The sequence below is a fragment of the Girardinichthys multiradiatus genome, chromosome 6 (genome assembly GCF_021462225.1).
Source record: "Girardinichthys multiradiatus isolate DD_20200921_A chromosome 6, DD_fGirMul_XY1, whole genome shotgun sequence".
Taxonomy (NCBI): domain Eukaryota; kingdom Metazoa; phylum Chordata; class Actinopteri; order Cyprinodontiformes; family Goodeidae; genus Girardinichthys; species Girardinichthys multiradiatus.
Window position 1 is genome coordinate 14,425,028 of NC_061799.1, and position 22,416 is coordinate 14,447,443.

The window sequence follows — 22,416 nt, forward strand, 5'->3', positions numbered from 1 at the left end:
TGATTGGTAGATATCTGCTCATGGTTGCTATGGAGACTTAGTGAGCCCCAAGATAGCCTCTTTGCTGCAGTTCTCCAACAGAGAGCTTTGTATGTTTTCTTATAGGCCCCTGGCCATCCTGCTCGCTGTCAGTGGGCGCTCGACTGGCCTTGTGTCGTATGTTTACTCCAGGGAACCAAGATGTCATAGATCATTAATTAGTTCATAGAAACTCTGATCAAACTAAAAAAGCTAAGTATAAATTTACAGGTATCAACAATATTATTACCATGTATTTTCCTGAAATAATTATTTATAGATAAGTGGTCCCTCCAGAGTTGCGATTTGACAGAATGTGGCAGGGAGCTAAAGATTAGGGTGATGATAAGGAGGCCTTCCAACCTCTCTGGAAAATACCAGTGGGACCATGCGAAATACTAGAAATGGTCTGATTGCTGTAATGTCAATAAAGGGTTTTTAACTGATTAATGAAAAGGGTTTAATTAATTTCAAATATGCAATTTTTTAAAATAAATTGTATATAAAACATTCATTACTGTTCTATACATTGTTTTTATTATCTTCTGGTAGGGTTAAGGTTAGAGATCACTGCCTCATTTTCAATCTGAAGTAAACATCTTACTTGAATGAAAATGATTTAGTCCAAACCTGCCGGGTATATGAATCAATTTGGCCTTGTGTGGGTTTTAAAATGTTACCATTATGTTATAAGCTGCCGGAACACTGGAAGTTCTGTTAAATTGCAAGGACAAGGTGCTAACTACTCCAGAACATGCTAAGATCAGACATATGGGATTCAGTGATGTATCAGATGTACATTTTGCCAACTTGTGCATCTCTCAATGTTTCTTCAATGCATTAGTTGAAAACCCCCGACTCAGTGATGCACCACTTCAGCTGTTTATTTCTACAGCCCCTTCATTGCGAAGCATTTCTCAAAGGACTTGCTGTTAAAAACAGACTCCCACACCTTCAGGCAGGACACTGTCTCACTCCCTGTCCCAGTTTCAATCGCACCGACTGTCGCGTCTGTGCCCCATTTTCTTAACCAGGTCTCAGTGTGCAATCACACATAATCAATCAAGTTTTGTTTTTATGATTTCCTTTCATCTCAACTATAGAATAAGCCTAAGTTAATAAAAAGGTAACATTTGTGAAGCTGGGAGGATTTTCCACAGTTCCAAACCTGCCTGATGTGAGGTGCCTATCCTGTATCCTTCTGTGTATTACAGAGGTTTACATACACTCATCATCAGCATGAATCTCACCTTTATATTTTAATCATTCTTTTTTTCAGTTTGATAAGAACAAAACCCTTCAATGAAATAGGTGAGCATGCATGTTATAATTTTGTTCTGAAACACACTCCATCAAGATTTTAAAATGTAGGTTTAAATTGTTAATATTTAGCAAGATGCAGAGTTTCAGCCATCAACAAGGTGCTGTCATAGTTCTGTCTAGATGTTTGATAAATCATCTCATCAGAAATGGTGATGCTCATTTAAATTGGTTGGTTTCCAGGCTTTTATGCACAGACCATATCATTTTAGTAATGTTGAGGTCATTCCAGAATCCTAATGTTAGTCTGCTTTTTCCTTTAAAAAAAAGACCTGTTTTACATGTTTGGGATCATCTTCCTCCTGGAAAACTCAGGGTTGTCCAAGTTTCAACCATCTTACTGCTGATCCGAGGTGAACATAAAAGAATTTGTAGGTGGTCCTAACAATGTATTATCCCACCCACTTTGTAGAATGCACAAGTACTACTGGTAGCAAAACGGGCCCTCAGCATGATGCTACCACCACCATGCTCCACAGTTGGTACAGGGGTTATGATGTTTAAAAGCCTTACACCAGGCGTGGTTGATTCTTGTTTTTAGGGGACAGGATCCTGCGTGTTTTAGATGCATCTCTGCTATGACAGACCTGAATAAAATACTTGAATTCTTTCTCTAGTTTTACAGGAACTTGCTAATGACAAAGCCAATTCATTCTGCTGTGTTGACCCTGCAGGACACCAGGCCTCAAAGACAGGAATTTGCCCCCTCTGCCTTACATCTACTCCTACAAACATAGTTCTTGTGAGTGCTGCCAAATAGAGAACAGATCGTTTCTCCAGAAAGCATTTGGATCACTACAATGTTGTCCATGCTTGGGGAGGTTTTGTGAGTCAGCGCCATCTCAAATTAAACTCGCACTATCACTTTCCAGGCTGATATAGCCTTAAGCCTTGGTGGTCGCTGGGATGTTCATGAACATCTTCACTGGCTTTCTTTCGAGGGTGGTTGTTTGAGTCAAATGGTTAAACTTGGACACGGTTGGGTGATCCAACTGAAAACACTGAAAAATTGGCTTCAAAGTTGGATATATGCTAGAAAACCAACCAGTTAAAATGACCTTTACCATTTCTAAAAAGAAGAGGGGTCTAATATCCTGTCAGAATTATGACAGGACCTTGTTGGTGCCAAGATACATCTACCTACATATCGTAGATTGTGTCGCTGTGTGGACTAAAGAGGATCTAAAACAAACTTGCTTGTCGGCAGCATATGTTGGGTTTTCATGGATAACCTCGAACGTGACGACTAGTGCGATCAATAACTCACGTTTTGTCTTTGTTTCTGCTTAACAACAGCATTGGATGTTGGACGAGACACCAGGTGATGTGCCATAAAGCCGGGCGAAAGCATCACAGGCATTTTGCGAGCAATTCACTGCTATGAACGAATTGTTTCAAACAAGTGGACACTATAAAGCCCCATCTCGCAGTGCAACAGAAATCTAATAAGGCTAAAACTTTAAAGCAACAATGATTTCTTTTAAAATGTCTAACCTAAAATGGAATAACATTTCGTATCAGGCATCTGAATTTATTAAAAATGCACTCTCTGTGATGAGGAGGTGGGGGTCTTCTCATGCTGAGATCCAACGGGGGATTTGCTCAGTCAGGATGTTGGGTAGCGAAGTCATCAACATATGCTGTGTGCAGACATTTTGCCTAAAAAATGTAAAATGTTAGTTTAACAGAATATTCCCGGAGAAAACCCAGTTGCTGTTTAGCTTTTCTCTTTGACGAGCTTAGTTATAGATTCTAAATGTATTAATTTAGATGTTTCTATAGATATATTTGTAAGTGCTAGAGTAGCTGGGAAAAATACAAAAATCTTACAAATCATCCAAGCTGTTTCAGAGCTTTCCTAACAGATTGAATATGATCACTAATATGGTCGTACAGCACTTAAGATGAGCTCTACATGCACATCTACTTCCTAAAATCGTGTGATTGCTTTTCAATCCAAGCACGTAATCCACTCCTGGTCAGATAAACACATCATGGATGGAGAGGAAAATATCTCATCTTAGAGAAGCAACATGTTTATCCTGAACAGCTGCACAATACAGGAATGTGGTGTTTTTCTATCCTGGAGTAATACAGACAGTCGTTTGTTATTTTGTATTTAAAAACAGTTGATTTTTAATTAAATAACGTATTCTCTTCTACATGATCAATAACATACATTCTGTATTCTGTCTTCATGCTTGTTTGATGGCAAGTTTAGAGTGCTGGTGCACGGCGTCGACGAAGGCAGCGACGTTCTCCGGGTCCATGTCAGGGTAAAGGCCGTGGCCGAGATTAGCGATATAACCCTTCGTTCCAAAACCCTCCAACATTTTCTTGACGATGTCCGAAATCAGCTCCTGTGTGAGAAGGACGCGGAGACAGAATTGAAGTTAAGCATTAGGGGATTACTTCTTAGAAGGAGGATTGTCAGACTTAAAGACCTTTGCCAAAGTATTTACACCCCTTCTACTTTCCTCCTCTCATTTTGTTGTATTACAACCACAAACTCAAACTGTTTATTAGGATCTTGTCGACAGACCAAAAGAAAGCAGTGCATAATTGTGAAGGGAAAGAAAAACGATAAGAGTTCAAAACATTTTTACAAATAGAAACATCTGATCGTGCAGTACTAGCGTGTAGACACTGCTGATTCTTTGCCAAAAATCTTAGTGTTCGTTCAGGAATGTATTCTGCTGAAACAAAAAGCATCTCCACAGCATGACACTGCCACCACCTTGCTTTACTGTGGGGGATGGTACGTTAGTTCTTCACCACACATACAATACTGTTTGTAGGCCTACAAGGGATTTTTGGAATCATCTGACCTGAGAATCTTTTTCCACATGTTTGGTGGTTTCTCTGAGTGACTTGTAGCGCACTGCAAACAGGACGTCTTATGACTTTCTTTCGGCAATTATCTTCTTCTTTTCACTCCTCTATAAAAGCCCAGAGTTGTGGAGTACTGGATTAATAGTAGTCCAGCAAGCAGTTTCTCCCACCTGAGTAGCTAATCTCTGCAGCTCCTCCAGAGTTACCATGGGCGTCCTGGCTGCACGTCTGACTAATGCTGTTCTTGCACAGCCCCTCAGTGCAGAAGGAACATGTCTGTGTAGGTTTGTCTTTGTGCTGTACCCTTTCCATTTCTGGATGAGGGATTTAACAGAGATATTATGTTTCACAAATATGTACTACTTTGTGTTGGTCTATCCCATATCAATCCTATAAAATACACTACACTTTGTGGCTGCACCAAGACAAAAAAAAAACAAAAAAAAACGGTTCAAGAGAAATCTGTAAGGCACTGCATGAGTGGAGAGAGGACTGTTTGAACAATGAGGAAGGGTCAGATTAAACAGAATCTGACTTCATCAGTAATCTTAACTATAAATAGTAAAGGCATTTAATGTAAGGAGGCTACGCCTCACAATTTGTTTGTTTTTCTGAGGAAAAATTGCTTCATTCATCAGATTTGTACATCTGACAATATGTGAGTCTAAACAAAGAGGAAGTAGAGGTTACCTTTGGAGCATACAGAGCACAGGGGTCCATGTTTCCCTGCAGGCTGACCTTCCCTCCTGTGCGCTCCCTGAACACACACACACTTGTTAATCCTTTAACCAACAGGTTAAGTATTTGATGAGTAAAGCAGGAAACGCAAATGTTTGTTGACTTAAATCCTGCACCCAGTGACAAACTAGAAGGAGGGAGGAGGGGAGGGGGTCCACGGCTAATGGTTAACCTGCTGCTTTGTGCAACAGACCCACCATCACTGCTTCAACTGCATACATAAGCTTTCAGCTGCCTCTAATGTAACACACTACAAGAGAGGAGCCTGGTGTGCTGAAGTGTATATGAACTGTATCTGTATGTATTACCTCGCTGATCGGGGGTCAATGGTCCAGTCCAGCCCCACCACTTCATAATGAGACGCAGAAAGCTCCTCTAAAGCGTAGTGAGCATCCTTAGCAAACACGATCTGGAACAGCACAGGACAGTCAACAAAACAAAACAAAAAAACATAGGCTTTGCTGATCCAGCTTTAATGAAATGCTGCCACCTACAGGTAATCAAGGGTCATAGCATTTGGCATCATTTTTATTGATCTCATTAGGGATTAGGTGTTATTTCAGCAACACTATACCAAGAGACCTGAATTTGTTAGATCACTGGTACTAATGCCCAATGAATAAATGAGATCATGCATTTAGAGGGTGGTTGTTGTTCCTGGTTACTTATTTGCACTTCATCAGATGATGTGTAATGATATAAAAGCATCTCTGGACGTGGTGTCTCTCACCATCGGAACATCCTGTCCCTTCTCCTTAAGCCTGTCCTTGACACGACGAGCGATGTCTCGGAGGTATGGCAGGGAGAACTCCTTAAACTCCACAGGGCCCAGGATCCCGGCGTGGGACTCAAACACCTGCAGAGCCTGGAGAGCCAGGGAATCAACAATTTAATGATGGTTCAGTTAAAACCGGGTGGAAACACGAGCAGTTTACCACACGGTTTACAGTAAGATCAGCATCTTGTTTTTGCAAATACTGACAACCTCCAATAGGTAAAATTAGCCTGCAGCAGTTACTGGTAAATACTGCACTCAGTTAGTCAGGCTGCTGATGATTTCCGAGGAATTTCTACATGTGCATTAGACATAAGCATGTAGGCAGAGGACAATTGTTGCAAGTGGTTGAATAAGACCAACATAATGTGAGTCACTCTGTGGGTCATTATGACAGTTACACTGTAATACAGCTGGAGGTTTAGTCTTAGATCAGACAGATGACATAAAATTCATCCAGTGCTTGGAATGAAAAACAACCACAGTCTACACGGCCTTGCCTAACTATCCACACCCCTTGACCTTTTTCACGTTCCTATACAAATCTTTTACATATTTCATCTGAATTTGCATGACTTTGTCCATAAAGGTGAAGTTTGCAGACAAAGATCTAAAAAGTGTGACATGCATTTGTATTCTGCCTCATTTACTGTGTTTCTCCAAACTAAAATACATACAAGTCAATAATCTTGAAAAATCTCCTACTTAAGTAAAAACAGTCTTGTTTTTAATGCCAGTTGGCTTAGGTTGTTAAACAATATCCCACAACGTTGAACTGAAAGGTCAATGAACGATAACCTTGGAGGGGCTGCAGAGATCCACTGCTCAGGCAGTAGAATCTGTTGCCAGGACAACCATTAGTCGTGGCAAGAAGAAACCCAGTTTTAAGAAAGCTGTTAGAGGTCCTGCTTGCAGTTTGCTACATGCCACGCAGAAGACACAGCAACCATGTGGACGATGATGATTTTTTTTTTTTACATCTGGAGGATACCCAACACTGCCAATCCCACTGAATACACCATCCCCACAGTGAAAGACGGTGGGGGCAGCATCATGCTGTGGGGATGCCTTTATTCACCATGGGCAGGGAAGCCGGTCAGAGTAATTGGGAAGATAGATGGCGCTAAAGTCAGAGCAAGCCTGGAAGGAAACCTGTTAGACGCTGCAGAAAACCTGGGGGCTCACCTTCCAGCAGGAAGACAACCCTAAACATACAGCCAGAACTAAAAGGTTGTTGGTTTGAATCCCGGCATATTCATGTTGAGTGGCCCAGTTAAAGTTCAGAACTAAATCCAACTGAGAATCAGCGGCAAGACTTGAAAATTCTTGTTCATGTTTCAACCTGACTGAGCTTAAGAGTTATTTTTGCAAAGAAGAAAAAACTAATATTTCAGTCTCCAGATGTGCAAAGGTGTTCGAGGCGTACCTCAAAAGACTTGCAGCTAAAGCTCTGAGTCAGGAGGACTGAACACAAATGCCCACCACACTTAATAGATTTTTATTGCTTTTTGGGAACGTTTTTCTAAAGCATGTTACAATCATGCAACACTTTGTGTTTGTCCATTACTGAAAATCCAAATAAACTGAAGTCTGTGGTTGTAAGATGCCAAAATATAGAAGTTTATGGGATATAAATACTGCTGCCAGGCGCTATAGATGCTTATACCTCTAAAAAAAAAAAAAATAAATAAAACAACAAAACTGTTTTCTAGACTCAACTGTAACAACACAGTTTTGTGTTTCAAGGCTATCGTTCATTATTTAGGAAATCTAAAAGGAAAATGGTGAATCAGCCGTATTTCCTGCTGATTCTTTGTAAAACTGTTTCCCTGAAGACTGTAGGTGGGAGCTGCTGCCGCAATCAGCAAATCATTTTCCCCTGTAACTCACATCCACTGGCCTGCACAGCATGAATCATGTTCCTATTAAGGGAATTTCAACACATTGGTAAATGCATTCGGAGAACTAAAACCAAAGGGTCTGACCTGTGCTCCGGCTGCTACCTGCCCCAGCAGATACTCAACAATCACGTCCGTCAGCATCTTCAGCAACATGTGGCTGGACTCGGGGTGCTGGTACAGCCATCGCTTGGCTTTGGAGTGGGTGGTGGAGCCTCCGCCTTCGATCATGTATGACATCAGGGTCCACTGTGGAGAGATGATGGACAAAAGGTTCTGAACAGGTTTGCTTGATTTTCTGGACATCTACAAGTGATGGGTCTCGGCCCATCTCTCACCGGAGCTCCTGTGAATCCTATGAGGGGCACTTTTCCTTCAATCTTGTGTCTGGTCAGTGTGATGGCTTTGAAGACATAATCCAGCTCTTTGTTAACGTCCACGTTGGCCTTGAGGCGCTGCAGGTCCTCGGGTTCTTTCAATGGGTCAGTGAATGTTGGACCTTTACCAGTCAACATCTGGACATCCATACCCATGGCCTGAATGGAGAAAGGACAAATACAGAAACTTCTTTATATTTATTAAGAAACCTGAAAACAGATATATTTGTATTCTGAGGTGTAAATACTTTCACAGTAATATCCCACAAGACTGAACTACCCCAATTCCAATGAAATTGGGATGTTGTGTAAAATGTAAAACAGAATACAATGATCAGCAAATCCTGTTTCACCTAAATGCAACCGAAAGCACTACAAAGACAAGGCATTTAATATTCAAACTGATAAACTTTATCAGGGTTTTGTTGTTTTTTGTGTGCAAATATTCACTCATTTTGAATGTGAGGCTTGTGATACGTTCAAAAAAAGCTGGGACAGGGGCAACAAGGGACTGGGAAAGGTGAGGAACGCTCAAAAAACAGCTGCTGGGAACATTTCACAGGTGAGAGTCATGATTGGGTATAAAACGGCTTTTGGAGCAACATCTGCTGCCATCCAAGAAACGTCCTGCTTATTTCAGCAGGACAACAACAAGCCACATTCTGCACGTGTTACACCAGCGTGGCTTCGTAAAGAGTGCAGGTACTAGACTGGTCTGCCAGCAGTCCAGTCCTGTTTCCCATTGAAAATGTGTGGAGCATTATGAAGCGCAAAATCTGACCACAGAGACCTCGGACTGATGAGCAAATGAAGTTGTACATCAAGCAAGAATGGGAGAGGATTCCTCCTACAAAGCTTCAGCATCTCGTGTCCTCAGTTCCCAAACCCTTATCGAGTGTTGTTAAAAGGAAAGGTGATGTAGCACGGTGGTAAACATGCCCCTGGAACATGTTCCAAGCATCAAATTCAATATGAGTGAATATTTGCAACAAAAAAAAAAAAACTGCCAACAAAACAATAAAGTTTATCAGTCTGAACATTAAATATCTTTACGTTTTATACAATGTGTGAACTTCACTGGAATTAGGGTTGTAGATCCAAGTTTACTTCCAGCGTAACAGGAAAAACACTGAAGGTAAATGAGTTTAAAGGGAAAAAACCGGTGAGGATTTAATTGTAGCTGATATACATCACATCATTTTTTTCATTAAAAAGCTAGACTAAAACGCTAACATATGGAGGACATTCACACAGCAAGTATCCGTTTTCCATCCTAACAAACCCAAAAATACATACAATAAATGAACACCTCTTGAAACCTCATTTGGTCAGAGCATCAGGGAGCATTTTTCAAGTTCTGCCAGAAAGTCTCAACTAAATCTTGGTCTGGACTTTGACTAGACTCTTCTAATACATAAATATGCTTTTGTTCTCTGACCCAGACTCTTAAGGCTTTCTTCTTGGACTGCCCTGCTTTTACTGAGGTTGTATTTTTTCAGAGATTAAATAGCTCCAAGTGAGACTCAGCTTTCTAATTAAAGTTAACTTCATGCTGGATTTTATTTAGGGGTGTCAGAGTAAAGAGGGTGAATACAAATGTAGGCCACATTTTTCTATTTTTTTGTCTGGGAAAACTGGTGCAAACATAAATTATTTCCTTCCACTTAATGTGCTTGTGGTTGTAAATTTACAAAACTGGTAAAAATTCAACAGGTAATACTACTTTTCTAAAGCACTGTACAAACACACCAAATTTCTTTCAAGGCTGGTCAAAGATATTTTATTTGAAACTGACTCCCGGTCTCAGAAAATAGCGTTAGTTTCCATGTGAGCATGTTTCTGGGTGTGCTACCTGTGGGATGACGAGGATGTCAGAGAAGATGATGGAGGCGTCAAAGGGAAAACGTCTCAACGGCTAAAGAGAGAATGGAGGAATATTTCAGGAGAGTTAAAAAAGAAAGAAAGAAAGAACAGACAAAATTATTAATCCAAGAAAACCCAACTGAGGAAAAAAAATCTGAGTGAACCTTTCAACGAAGTGAAGAAAAATGTAAATGTAACGACTGTGAATGCTTGGGCTTTACCTGCAGGGTGAGCTCACAGCAGTCCTCGGGGGACCTGCATGTGTCAAAAAAGTCCTTCTTTGCTCTGATCTCACGGAACTCTGCAGATAAACATTCAACAGAAGAAAAGTGATCAATAAAAACAAAACTCCTGGGAGAAAACGTACAATGCCAAACCGTTCTCACAAATATAGCAACAACGTTTAGGATCTTTGTGGAAAAAAAAGAAAGACGAGCTTTACGGACATCAGTACCTGGTAGGTATCTCCCGGCCTGTCTCATGCACCAGACCGGGACATGTTCGGGTTCTTCTCCTCGCGCTGCTCGCAGGAATGTATCATTCTTCAGCTCAGGAAAGTCTTTGGGGCTGGATGGAAGAAATACAGAGGAATCAACTGATGACCTGAAACTTTGGGTTTTCAGCTTAATGGGCCCCGACTGGCAGGTCGGAACCTAAAAAAGACGGTCGTTATCGGATCATAAATGTAGCGTATCTGCTAGGTTACGATGTTAATAACACTTTTCAGTGTGGACACGGTTACCGAGTGAAGTACACTCAAAGTTAGCGGTTTTTCATTTAAAAAGGATGGAAAGCGTTCATTCAGGCTGGGAGAAAGCAAGATTTTCAGCAGATAACAGGAAGGCTAAATGTATCACAGGGAACTTGTCCTGCTTTATCCTTCTGAACTTTTGACACCTTGTCAAAATAATTATATAATATCTGCCATTCATTTAGGCTACGAGATAGCAAATAACCGGAAGGCTGAAAGCAGTACAGCAAATTTGCTCCACTTTAACCATTTGAGGTTTTAACCTCCACCTGGGTTTGGATATATCGGCAGCCTTTTACGAATCTTGCAGTTTTAATAATGCAACCGCGCTAACCGGCAGTAAAGGATGCTGAACACTAATTGTTTTGTCTTTGTTTTAAAATAGCAGCCGAGATAAAAAAAAATTGTTTCAGGTAACAGTTGAGAATAGGATGTTGCTCTAAAATTTCCACATAATCCTCTTTCCTCTGGATGCCAACTGGTTTACTAAGTGCGCTTGCAGCCAAACACCCACTTAACATGATGCTGGCACCCCCATTCTTCAGAGCTCAGATGCTGTTCTCAGTTTAAAAGCTTGCTCCTTTTTCCTCCAAATGTATGGATTTACCTATAGGACACAGAACCCGTCTCCTTCCTGAACAGTATACTGACCAGAACGTCCCACGTTGTGGGAAGATGGTGCCTTTGGACATCTGGAAATTGTACCCAAGGACGAACCAGACCTATGGAGGTCCAAAATTCTCTTCCTGATATATTTAGATTTCTACATGATGCCACACAATGTAGTGTGTGTGTTGCCCTAAAGTACATCCATAGGTGCTCCTCCAATTATCTCAGATGTTAAACAATTGACCTGATTAATCACAAGCACACGACATCATCATCTGGGCTTTCCCAGATTTTGTTACAGGTTTATTAATATCATTGTGTGTAAACGTCTGACCAGGATTAGCTCCTGAAACGGATCCTAACCTTCAGACAACACAAGAAGCATTTAAGGTCAGAAACACAGTTGGCCTGGTGTACCCCTCCCTCTCCCTCTCCCTGCAGACACACTGAGCATCCTGGGCTGACCTGCCCTCAGTGATTATGACAGATAACCCTCTTCTGCTTTCTTATCATCCGCCAACAGTAAAAGAAAACGGTTGAATCGATGGAGCAGGAGGATGGATCCCAACCGTCTTGGTAAACGAAAAAGACATATGCTCAACATGTAGGATATTCTTAAAACTCAGACCGATTGAGGTCGTGCACTTATATTTTTCCTCAAGAGTAGAGTTTGAAAGAATGAACTTTCTTCTCCGTGTTAAAAAAAAACTAACTAAAAACCATTTGTTTTCAAAATAAAATGTTTTCCACATTGGAGGAAAGCGTTTCTTAACAGGAAATACTGGCTAGTAGCCACACCGGTTTGTTTTTGGTACATTTCTGATTTCTGTAAGTAGACTCGTTGATGCTTACATAAGAATGACACATATAGGTTTCATAAAGTTTCTGTTTAGACAGCTAGCGCCTAGGAAAAACGTTAATGCTAAGCTGGGCGTTTGGAGGGGCTAACAGTAGACGTAGGTTACTTACAGGATAACGTCGTTCTTGCTCATGTCTGCGGGGCTGAAGAAGCGTCAGGTTTATCTAAAAGCTTTTCTGGCTGCGTCTCAAGTCGTCAGTTTGGATCTTCGGTTCGTCATTTAAACCGGTCCTGCTTACTGGAAGAGGGGCACGACCATGTTGGTAGATCACATGACCAGCCACGGCGCCACAGCGACGTTTCAAAATAAAAGTATTTATCTCGTTTTTTTTTGTTTTTTTGTTTTCTCCTCCTCGGTCGGTCCAAAACTATAATAACACAAAAACAAAACTATTCTGGGGCTAAAATCTGTTTTATCCTTTTCCTCTTTTCCCTCAGTTCAGGCCCTAACTATTGCTGGTTGAAGAACACAAAATGCAACTTAAACAACTTCACAATGACAAACCTGACAGCCTTAATAGGGCTACTGTGTAATTAATATATCATTGCATATAATATCATACATCGTATTTGTGTCGTGTGAAAACTATTCGAAAAATCCAGTTTTAGCCATTCTCCCTTAATCTAAGCACTATCCTTCTGCTTTAGACGTTCCTAGTAAAGGGTAGGGTATCCTAGTTGTTTCTGTGGAGAAGGGCAAAGGTGCATGGCTTTCAAACCCTTGAAGGGATGGTTCTTAAAACAGGTGTCTATTAAATGGTTAGCAGCAGTTACCTGGAACTCATTAGCCACTTGGCGTTTTTTCTAAGTATAAATCCAAATTACTTTGACCTAAATATCGAATCTATTGGTTTGTCCAAGAGGGACCAACACTAAAGCAGACTTATTCTGTATTTAAACCACTCTGATCTCAAACATTTTGTAGCAGTTTTTTTTATTATTATTTAGATTAACTTTTAAATTGACACCAAGTTTATGTTGGGTGTTTTTTTTGCTTTGTTTTTTTTTTTTACAACAAAGGGTTATTCAAACAGGAAATGGATGTAGGAGTCAGAGAGACACCAGCAATCTTCCTCTGTAAAACACACCCTGAAAAAAAGGAACAAAGTAAAGCGTTTTCCATTGACAGTGTGTGCCTCATATAAATTTAAATGTGTAAAAAGTCGAAAGCTTAGAGCGGTTAAGACAAACCCCTTTTTTTTGGTTTCACACTGCTACTCTATCCAGAAACACTTTACATGTGCCATTCAGAGTACTTGCTTTACACAGGATGATCATAGGTCAGGCAACACCTCCTCCATCTGTTTTCCCTGTAAATAATCACCAAACTTTGTGTAAATGTCAAATGCTAACATGTCAATAGTTTAAAGATTCACAAAATAACATTTGTATAAACTGGTGAGATGATTTTGAGACTAGACTTGTTTCAAGATTGTAGAAGTCCACTTTGGTCTTGGTCCCTCTCAAACTAGCTGTTAGCTTCAGTCTCTGGGACAATTATAATCTGAATTCACACATAATGAACATGCTGTGATGCTGGGGAAATAAGAACAGTTTATGACGTTTTAACAGAGCCCCATTTCAAAAAAACTGAAGTTTTTCTTTAGAACCCTCAATTTAAACAGAAGCACAAATGAAAAGAGCAGTGCATGAATAAATATTTCCAAATGTTCTCACTGACACAATCACTTCTGTAATTTCTAGCATGATGTGTTTTGATATAGTTGGTTATGGTGGTTGATTGCCTTTATACACATACAATGATAACAATAATGATGTTATACAACCAAGACAACCAATATATATGATATAATAATAAAACCAAACGTATTTTTGAGCACATCCTAAAAATGAAGCTTAAACAAAATAACATGATAAAAACTTCTGCATTTATTTATTTAATACAAAGTTTACTAATCTAATTTTATAAATACAAACATAAGCTTAATATAATAGGAACCCATGCTTTCAATTATTATATTGAAAAAAATTGATATATTCCATACAGCTAAATATTTGTTTGGAAAATCATTTTACTGTCCAATGCCTATTAGTCCTCCTTTGTGACCTACTTTCATATAGGTAACTAACCAACTAAGTGTGGGGGCTGGATTTTAAAGCAGCTTATGAATTTATTAGCTCTGTAATCACACCTTCATATATACATATTATCTACATCTCTCTTTTGCTCTCTCTACACATAAATATATATATGAATGAATACTGAAAATCAGCATATACTGGTCCTTCTCAAAATATTAGCATATTGTGATAAAGTTAATTATTTTCCATAATGTCATGAAGAAAATTTAACATTCATATATTTTAGATTCATTGCACACTAACTGAAATATTTCAGGTCTTTTATTGTCTTAATACGGATGATTTTGGCATACAGCTCATGAAAACCCAAAATTCCTATCTCACAAAATTAGCATATTTCATCCAACCAATAAAAGAAAAGTGTTTTTAATACAAAAAACGTCAACCTTCAAATAATCATGTACAGTTATGCACTCAATACTTGGTCGGGAATCCTTTGGCAGAAATGACTGCTTCAATGCGGCGTGGCATGGAGGCAATCAGCCTGTGGCACTGCTGAGGTCTTATGGAGGCCCAGGATGCTTCGATAGCGGCCTTTAGCTCATCCAGAGTGTTGGGTCTTGAGTCTCTCAACGTTCTCTTCACAATATCCCACAGATTCTCTATGGGGTTCAGGTCAGGAGAGTTGGCAGGCCAATTGAGCACAGTGATACCATGGTCAGTAAACCATTTACCAGTGGTTTTGGCACTGTGAGCAGGTGCCAGGTCGTGCTGAAAAGTGAAATCTTCATCTCCATAAAGCCTTTCAGCAGATGGAAGCATGAAGTGCTCCAAAATCTCCTGATAGCTAGCTGCATTGATCCTGCCCTTGATAAAACACAGTGGACCAACACCAGCAGCTGACACGGCACCCCAGACCATCACCGACTGTGGGTACTTGACACTGGACTTCTGGCATTTTGGCATTTCCTTCTCCCCAGTCTTCCTCTAGACTCTGGCACCTTGATTTCTGAATGACATGCAGAATTTGCTTTCATCCGAAAAAAGTACTTTGGACCACTGAGCAACAGTCCAGTGCTGCTTCTCTGTAGCCCAGGTCAGGCGCTTCTGCTGCTGTTTCTGGTTCAAAAGTGGCTTGACCTGGGGAATGCGGCACCTGTAGCCCATTTCCTGCACACGCCTGTGCACGGTGGCTCTGGATGTTTCTACTCCAGACTCAGTCCACTGCTTCCGCACGTCCCCCAAGGTCTGGAATCGGCCCTTCTCCACAATCTTCCTCAGGCTCCGGTCACCTCTTCTCGTTGTGCAGCGTTTTCTGCCACACTTTTTCCTTCCCACAGACTTCCCACTGAGGTGCCTTTATACAGCAATCTGGGAACAGCCTATTCGTTCAGAAATGTCTTTCTGTGTCTTACCCTCTTGCTTGAGGATGTCAATAGTGGCCTTCTGGACAGCAGTCAGGTCGGCAGTCTTACCCATGATTGGGGTTTTGAGTGATGAACCAGGCTGGGAGTTTTAAAGGCCTCAGGAATCTTTTGCAGGTGTTTAGAGTTAACTCGTTGATTCAGATGATTAGGTTCATAGCTCGTTTAGAGACCCTTTTAATGATATGCTAATTTTGTGAGATAGGAATTTTGGGTTTTCATGAGCTGTATGCCAAAATCATCCGTATTAAGACAATAAAAGACCTGAAATATTTCAGTTAGTGTGCAATGAATCTAAAATATATGAATGTTAAATTTTCATCATGACATTATGGAAAATAATGAACTTTATCACAATATGCTAATATTTTGAGAAGGACCTGTAGTTAATCCCAATTTTAATCTTTGCCATGGTGTTCTATTTTTCTCATAACATTCCAACACAACTTGTTTTTGTTTTTAACTACATATTTCCAAATTTATTTATGCCAGCTGTATGTTTGTCTGTGTGTAACACCTTACCACCAAATCAAACTTCTCGTACATGTGAAACACTATATTTAAGAGACCATGTGCCCAAAGATATATATATGTATTTGTAATTACAACTACAGTCAATTCTCTTTTAAATGTAGGTCTCAAAAATCTCAAACGACCCACTATAGAAGAAGTGGTAGAAAATGTTACATAATTAATAAATTTTGTTTAAAATATACTGAAGGAAAACAACTTTCATACTCATAGACTGGGTGTGAAACTACAAAATGTAATTTCTAATTAATAGTGTAATAAAACAATACATCAGAATATGGGATATGTACAATGCTATTGCATATGCGAAGAAGATAAAAAAACAATGGATGTCAAATGTCTTTATGTGTCTTCAATGTCTTTATTGGACGTCCTCCCAGCTTGGTACCGCTACGGCTGATGTTGGTACTGTCCTTCTGTTGCAGTGTAGAAGTCGTCAAGAACACTCTGTATGTAGTCAAAAGTGGGTCTGTCTTCGGGCTTGTTCTTCCAGCAGGACATCATAATGTCATAAAGCTCAGATGGACAGTTTTCGGGCTGGGGCATCCTGTAGCCGCGCTGTATGGAGGACATCACGTCTCCCTTAGTCATACCTGGAGACAATACAGACACATTTTAGGAGCTTCTTTGTCAGAGGAATAGTTTTGGTCAGTTTTTTGAGCTGATCTGATAAGGCAGAGTAAACGTTGCAGCAGAAGTTGCTGCAGGTAGGTATAAGTGTGGGAAATTAAATTAAGGCAGAGGGCAGTAGATGTCAGTGTAATGCCAGGCAATGTGCAGAGCCACAAATGTGTTTTGCTATCTAGAAGAACACAACAAGTTTACAAAGTTTGCAGCTGATGGAGTGTTCTTGTTGCTTCTATTTCCAGAGTAAAGTAATTGACAGAACTTTTGATGCATTTCATGCTGTGTACTCGCTTTTCTCTGATGTAGAATACACTGTTACAGGCTCAGAGCATCTGTGTTTAGCTGTACCTCTTGACATGAGAGAGCCACTGATTGAACTAATGGTATTATGCATGCTATTTTGGAGTTTCTTTCCAATAGCAAGTACCCATGGCTCATTGCTCACATGTTTAGCTGTGTTTCTTGCCACTGCTGCCATCATGTGTGCACTCTTTGTTTTAATTTCCTGTGAAAAGACATGTTTTGACCTGAATTTGAACCAAGTTTATATTCTGTGTAATCAGATATGAAATAAAAACTTTCAGGCTTATGAAATGCCGAATTGAATTCAATAAGTCAAAACTGCAGGTCCAGAGAATGAAACTGGTTTATCAAATTTATGTTTTTCTTCTAAACTCCACCCTGTAGAATAATAAAGATATTTATTTCTAAAGTCAACCAAAGTACCAAAACTTTAGACTGTATTTAGGAAACTTATGCGTGCACCAAAGCAGTTTTCCTATCTCTTTAAATGCAAGCGCTTAAATGCAAGCATTTAAATCAGTTGCACAAATTTTGTTGTACTGTTTGTGATCACATTAATAAATTCAGAACCAAGTGACACACACTAGACATGTGGCTTACCTGGATATGGGATTTTCCCATATGTGATAATCTCATAGAGAAGCACACCGAAAGACCACATGTCTGATTTGATGGTGAAGCTGCCGAAGTTGATAGCCTCAGGAGCAGTCCACTTGATGGGGAATTTGGCACCTGGAATATTCACACATATATTCACACACACAGAATATTACATAAATAAAGGTTATTATGGATACCAATAATTTGCCTAATCTATGTAAATAATCTACAGCACTGTTCAATCACACATAATGCACCTGTGTTGTGTGTCAAGGAGGTTTTACGTTCTATTTATGCGCACATTTCTTTTTAGATTCCTGTCTCTATGGTGTCAGTTTCTCTCGGTTCCAGGTGAGTGGTCACACAAGTTTCATTTATGAACCAGAAATACATTTAGTTATTTCAGAAAAAAATCCCAATCATTCCCTGACTGGAAAATTCAGATGTTAAACTGAATACATGGGCTATATTTGCTACACTTACCGCTCTGCTATTTTGGTTGCTTTGAAAGGTCACTTTTGAAACATTACTTGGTAAACTATAATTAGGCTTTTGTGTGTTTTCCATCAATCTGCTCCTCCCTATAGAACCAACAGATTGAATGCTGCTGAGGTAATTATAATTTTGCCTTTAGGTTTCCCAGACCCTGTGGAGAGACCTTTGGGCTCTTTCAGGGCCCTTTTACTCAGCGGCTCTGTTTGGGTGGATGGAAATTTTCATTAAGATTCCTCTTTCTAGTTAACAGGGGCTCTTTCTTGGTTCCATTCAAAGCTTAAAAATGTGTTTTTAGCCTGGTCTTTCTCTGAGTTTTTATTTTACATTTTAAAATAACATGTACTATTGTAATTTATTGTGAAAAAAGTTCATGAATACTACATAATTTCTGAAGTGGCTGAAAATTATTCCTCTATTCTCATTCTACAGCATAAATAAAAACACATAAATGCCTTGTAAAGGCATGTATGTCTTTTTATTTCCATAAACTTTTATATCAGTATGGTATTTAATACAAGAGTCTGAAAAGCAGGTTCTTACAAAGTGAAACAAAAAGTGTATTTCTTTTATTCCCCAACACTAGTCTGTCCAGCAAAGGTTTTTTTTGTTGGTTTTTTTGGCTTCTGTGTATCACAGGGAGTAAAGGAAGTGGCTCATGTGTGATCGGAAGAACAAAACAGAGAAGTAAAACACACTCATTCTCTAATTCACACACAACGCTTACCCTCCCTTGCGGAGTACTCATTGTCCTCTATGATTCTTGCCAAGCCAAAATCGGCTATTTTGCAAAGCAGGCTCTCAGACACAAGCACATTAGCAGCCCTCAGGTCTCTATGAATGTAATTCTTCTTCTCTATGTATGCCATGCCCTCTGCTATCTGAAACACAACAGAAAACATGACTGTTTGTACACAGACATTTGTTGGAAAGAGGAAAAAAAACTGAAATGTACAAAGTAAAACAAAAACAATTCAATTGAATTCAAAAATACTTTATTAATCCCAAAGGGAAATTAAATGTTGTTGTAGCTCATTATGAGGGTTTCCTCAGAGAGCCGTTGTAGATGCTGATGGCTGTGGGCAGGAAGGATCTCCTGTTGCGCTCCGTCTTACAGCAGATCTGAAGAAGCCTCTGATTGAAGACACTCTGTTGTTGTAGGACAGTCTCATGAAGAGGATGCTCAGGGTTCTCCATAATGTTCTTCATTCTATGAAGAATCCGTCTTTCCACAATGATCTCCAGAGGTTCCAGAGGAGTCCCCAGTACAGAGCCAGCCTTTTTTATCAGCTTGTTGAGCTTTTTTAAGTCCCTGGCTCTGATGCTGCTTCCCCAGCAGATGATGGCAGAAGAGATCACACTCTCCACAACAGACTTATAGAAGATATGCAGCATCTTGCTGCAAACACCAGAGGACCTAAGCTTCCTCAAGAAGTACAGTCTGCTCTGTCCCTTCTTGTAGATGGCTTCACAGTTGCATCTCCACTCTAGTCTGTTGTCCAGGTGAACACTGAGGTATTTATACTCCTCCACCACCTCCACTTTTTCTCCCATGATGGAAATAGTTTTTGACTTATTCCTGTTTCTCTTAAAATCTACAATTATCTCCTTTGTTTTAGTCACGTTCAAAATGAGATGATTGTTTCCACACCATGCCACAAAGCGGTCCACCACCTTCCTGTACTCAGCTTCTTGTCCATCTCTGATCCACCCCACGACTGCAGAATCATCCGAGTATTTCTGCAGATGACAGGAGTCTCTCTTGTGCTGGAAGTCTGAGGTGTACAGAGTGAAAAGGAATGGTGAGAGTACAGTCCCCTGTAGTGCTCCTGTGCTGCTGACTACCTGGTTAGACTCACAACCCTTCAGTCTCACAAATTGTGGTCTGTTTGTCAGGTAGTCTTTGATCCAGGAGATTGTTGAGGCCTCCACCTGAGTCTTCTGGAGTTTCTGACAAAGCAAATCAGGTTGGATTGTATTAAATGCACTGGAGAAATCAAAGAACATGATCCTCACAGTGCTACTGGCTTTGTCCAGATAACAGTGGGTTTGTTGAAGCAGGTGTATGATGGCATCTTCAACTCCAACTCCACAGCAATAAGCAAACTGAAGGGGTTCCTGATGGTTTACTGTTTGTTTACTCAGGTGGGCCAACATGAGTCTCTCTAGGACCTTCATGATGTGGGATGTCAGGGCAACAGGTCTATAGTCATTGAGGACTGATGGGTGAGTTTTCTGTGGTACCGGAACAAGACAGGAGGTCTTCCACAACACCGGAACCTTCTTCTGGGCCAGGCTAAGGTTGAAGAGGTGCTGCAGAGTCCCACAGAGCTGCTCTGCACAGGCCTTCAGGACACTAGGGCTGACATGATCTGGACCTGCAGCTTTATTCCGATTCAGTCTCTCCAGTTGCATCTTCTCTTGACTTCTTGAGACACACAGGTGGAAGGGGGAAGCAAAGGAAGCATCATCATCTTCTGATATGGTTGAAGGCAAACATGTAGAAGCAGAAGGGTCTAGGGCTGAGGTGGAAGATAAAAAATGTGAGGTGTTACTGGACAGCTGTGGGTCCTGTGGGTCAAAGGAAGGTGGAATGTCTGTTTGGCTGTGAGCAGGAGAGGAAGATGTTGAGCTTGTTTCTGAACTGAACCTATTGAAGAATGTGTTCAGTTCATTGGCTCTGTCCAGACCTTCATCGGTCTGATCATCCTTCTGCTTGAAGCCTGTGATCTTCTTCATCCCTGTCCACACATCTCTGATATTGTTTTGCTGGAGCTTGCTCTCCAACTTCTTCTTGTACACCTCCTTGCTGTCTCTTATCTTGACTTTAAGTTGCTTCTGTATACTCCTCAATAATTCTCTGTCTCCCTCTCTAAAGGCTCTTTTTTTCTTTTTAAGCAGGTCCTTCAGGTCACTGGTGATCCAAGGTTTTTTATTGGGGAAGCATCTCACGGTTCTGGTGGGGATGATGTTATCCACACAGAAGTTTATATAGTCGGTTACACACTCAGTCATGGCATTGATGTCCTCTCCATGTGGCTGGCACAGTGCGTCCCAGTCTGTAGCCTCAAAGCAACCTTGCACAGCTTCTTCAGCTTCCTGTGACCATTTTCTCACAGTCCTCTTTATTACAGGTTGCCTTTGAACAAGGGGCTTATATTTCGAGCAGAGAAAAACAAGATTGTGATCGGATTTGCTTAGAGGAGGTCTTGCTGTAGAGATGTATGAGTCCTTGACATTTGCATAAAACAAATCCAATGTTTTGTTTTCTCTGGTAGAGCAGCTGACAAACTGTTGAAATGTTGGAAGTGTAGCAGAGAGGAAACATGGTTAAAATCACCAGAAATTGCCACAAAAGCATTGGGGTTTTGTGTCTAGCTTAGCAACAACTGAGCTGATGGCATCACATGCAGTGTCGCCAACAGCGGAAGGTGGAACCTAAACTGTTACCAAAATAACACTGTTGAAATCTCTGGCTAAATAATGTGGCTGAAAACTTACTGCCAAGAGTTCAATATCTGGACTGCAGAGATGACACTTCACAGTTACATGTCCTGGATTACACCATCTGTTGTTCACAAGTACAGCCAGTCCACCTCCTTTACATTTGCCGCTCCTCTTTAAATCTCTGTCTGCTCGTATGGTTAAAAAGTCCGGCAGAGAGACGCTGGAGTCGGGGATATGATCCTGCAGCCATGTCTCAGTAAAACACATAATACTGCATGCCCGATACTCTGGCTGGGTCCTTTCTAGGGCTTGGAGTTCATCCAACTCGTTTCCCAACAATCTCACATTGCCCATCATAATCGATGGAAGAGATGGTTTGAACTTCCTCCTTCTCTCTCTTCTCTTAGCTCCTGCTCTGCATCCACGGCGTCTCCTTTTCAACTCGTCAGGGATTTGGGGTTGTAGTTGAAGTATTATTTTAGCTTTTGAGATATTAATCAGCTGCTCCCGGTTGTAGGAAACAACCCCATTGCCATGGCGATGCATCATAACAAATGTCCAAAAATAGAAAGCATTAAGAAAAATCTTCCAAGCTGCACAGCATCCGACACCGGAGTGGACAGTCGTCCAAAAAAAATCATCTGTATCCACCACAAGAGGAATAGTTCCCAAAAAAGAATAAATCAGAATCAAAAGTAACAGATCTACTCCAACCTGCTGCCACCTTGAGCAGCGCAATTCTAGAATTGGATAGCAAATTATCCCATGTTCATGTCATTGTTACACTCAGTTTTTAACAGAAATAGTTGTTCATGATTTAGATAGATTGAAAAATTTGTCTTTTTTAATCTAGGTTGGTAGCCAAATGTGTAGCCCCGTAACAAATGTAACTTTGCAACTACATATGTC

At 40.5% G+C, this 22,416-nt stretch overlaps 2 protein-coding genes across 5 annotated transcripts in view; both read right to left on the reverse strand.

Moving 5' to 3' along the window:
* Nucleotides 1–1,251: 1,251 nt before the first annotated feature.
* Nucleotides 1,252–12,339, reverse strand: urod (uroporphyrinogen decarboxylase). 2 transcript variants are annotated; one of them, XM_047367341.1, is made up of 11 exons: nt 12,151–12,339; nt 10,276–10,388; nt 10,043–10,122; nt 9,811–9,873; nt 7,920–8,117; nt 7,669–7,830; nt 5,639–5,773; nt 5,217–5,317; nt 4,861–4,927; nt 3,518–3,698; nt 1,252–2,997 (listed from the first exon to the last, which is right to left on the reverse strand). In XM_047367341.1, the coding sequence occupies exons 1-10, from the start codon at nt 12,171–12,173 to the stop codon at nt 3,534–3,536; spliced, it is 1,107 nt and encodes a 368-aa protein (XP_047223297.1). In that variant the 5' UTR covers nt 12,174–12,339; the 3' UTR covers nt 1,252–2,997; nt 3,518–3,533. The 2 variants fall into 2 exon arrangements, with proteins under 2 accessions (XP_047223297.1, XP_047223296.1); XM_047367340.1 differs by lacking the exon at nt 1,252–2,997 and having other exon boundaries at nt 3,447–3,698; nt 12,151–12,338.
* Nucleotides 12,340–15,957: 3,618 nt separating this feature from the next.
* The window catches only part of lyn (LYN proto-oncogene, Src family tyrosine kinase), a 39,721-nt gene continuing 33,262 nt past the window's right edge, over nt 15,958–22,416 (reverse strand). For all 3 annotated transcript variants that reach the window (XM_047368044.1, XM_047368045.1, XM_047368043.1), the window contains 3 exons: nt 18,788–18,941; nt 17,569–17,700; nt 15,958–16,631 (listed from right to left, as the gene is read on the reverse strand). In XM_047368044.1, coding sequence (XP_047224000.1) covers nt 16,429–16,631; nt 17,569–17,700; nt 18,788–18,941 — 489 coding nt within the window. In that variant the 3' untranslated portion in view covers nt 15,958–16,428. The remainder of the gene's footprint in view (nt 16,632–17,568; nt 17,701–18,787; nt 18,942–22,416) is intronic.

What these genes read in the sequence shown, in the direction of transcription:
- urod (XM_047367341.1), bottom strand. Translation starts at nt 12,173, where the DNA reads ATGAGCAAGAACGACGTTATCCT. An exon ending in TAGGATTCACAGGAGCTCCG is followed by an intron (nt 7,831 to 7,919) that starts GTGAGAGATGGG and finishes ATCTCTCCACAG; the next exon opens with TGGACCCTGATGTCATACAT. An exon ending in GTGCTCTGTATGCTCCAAAG is followed by an intron (nt 3,699 to 4,860) that starts GTAACCTCTACT and finishes CTTCTCACACAG; the next exon opens with GAGCTGATTTCGGACATCGT.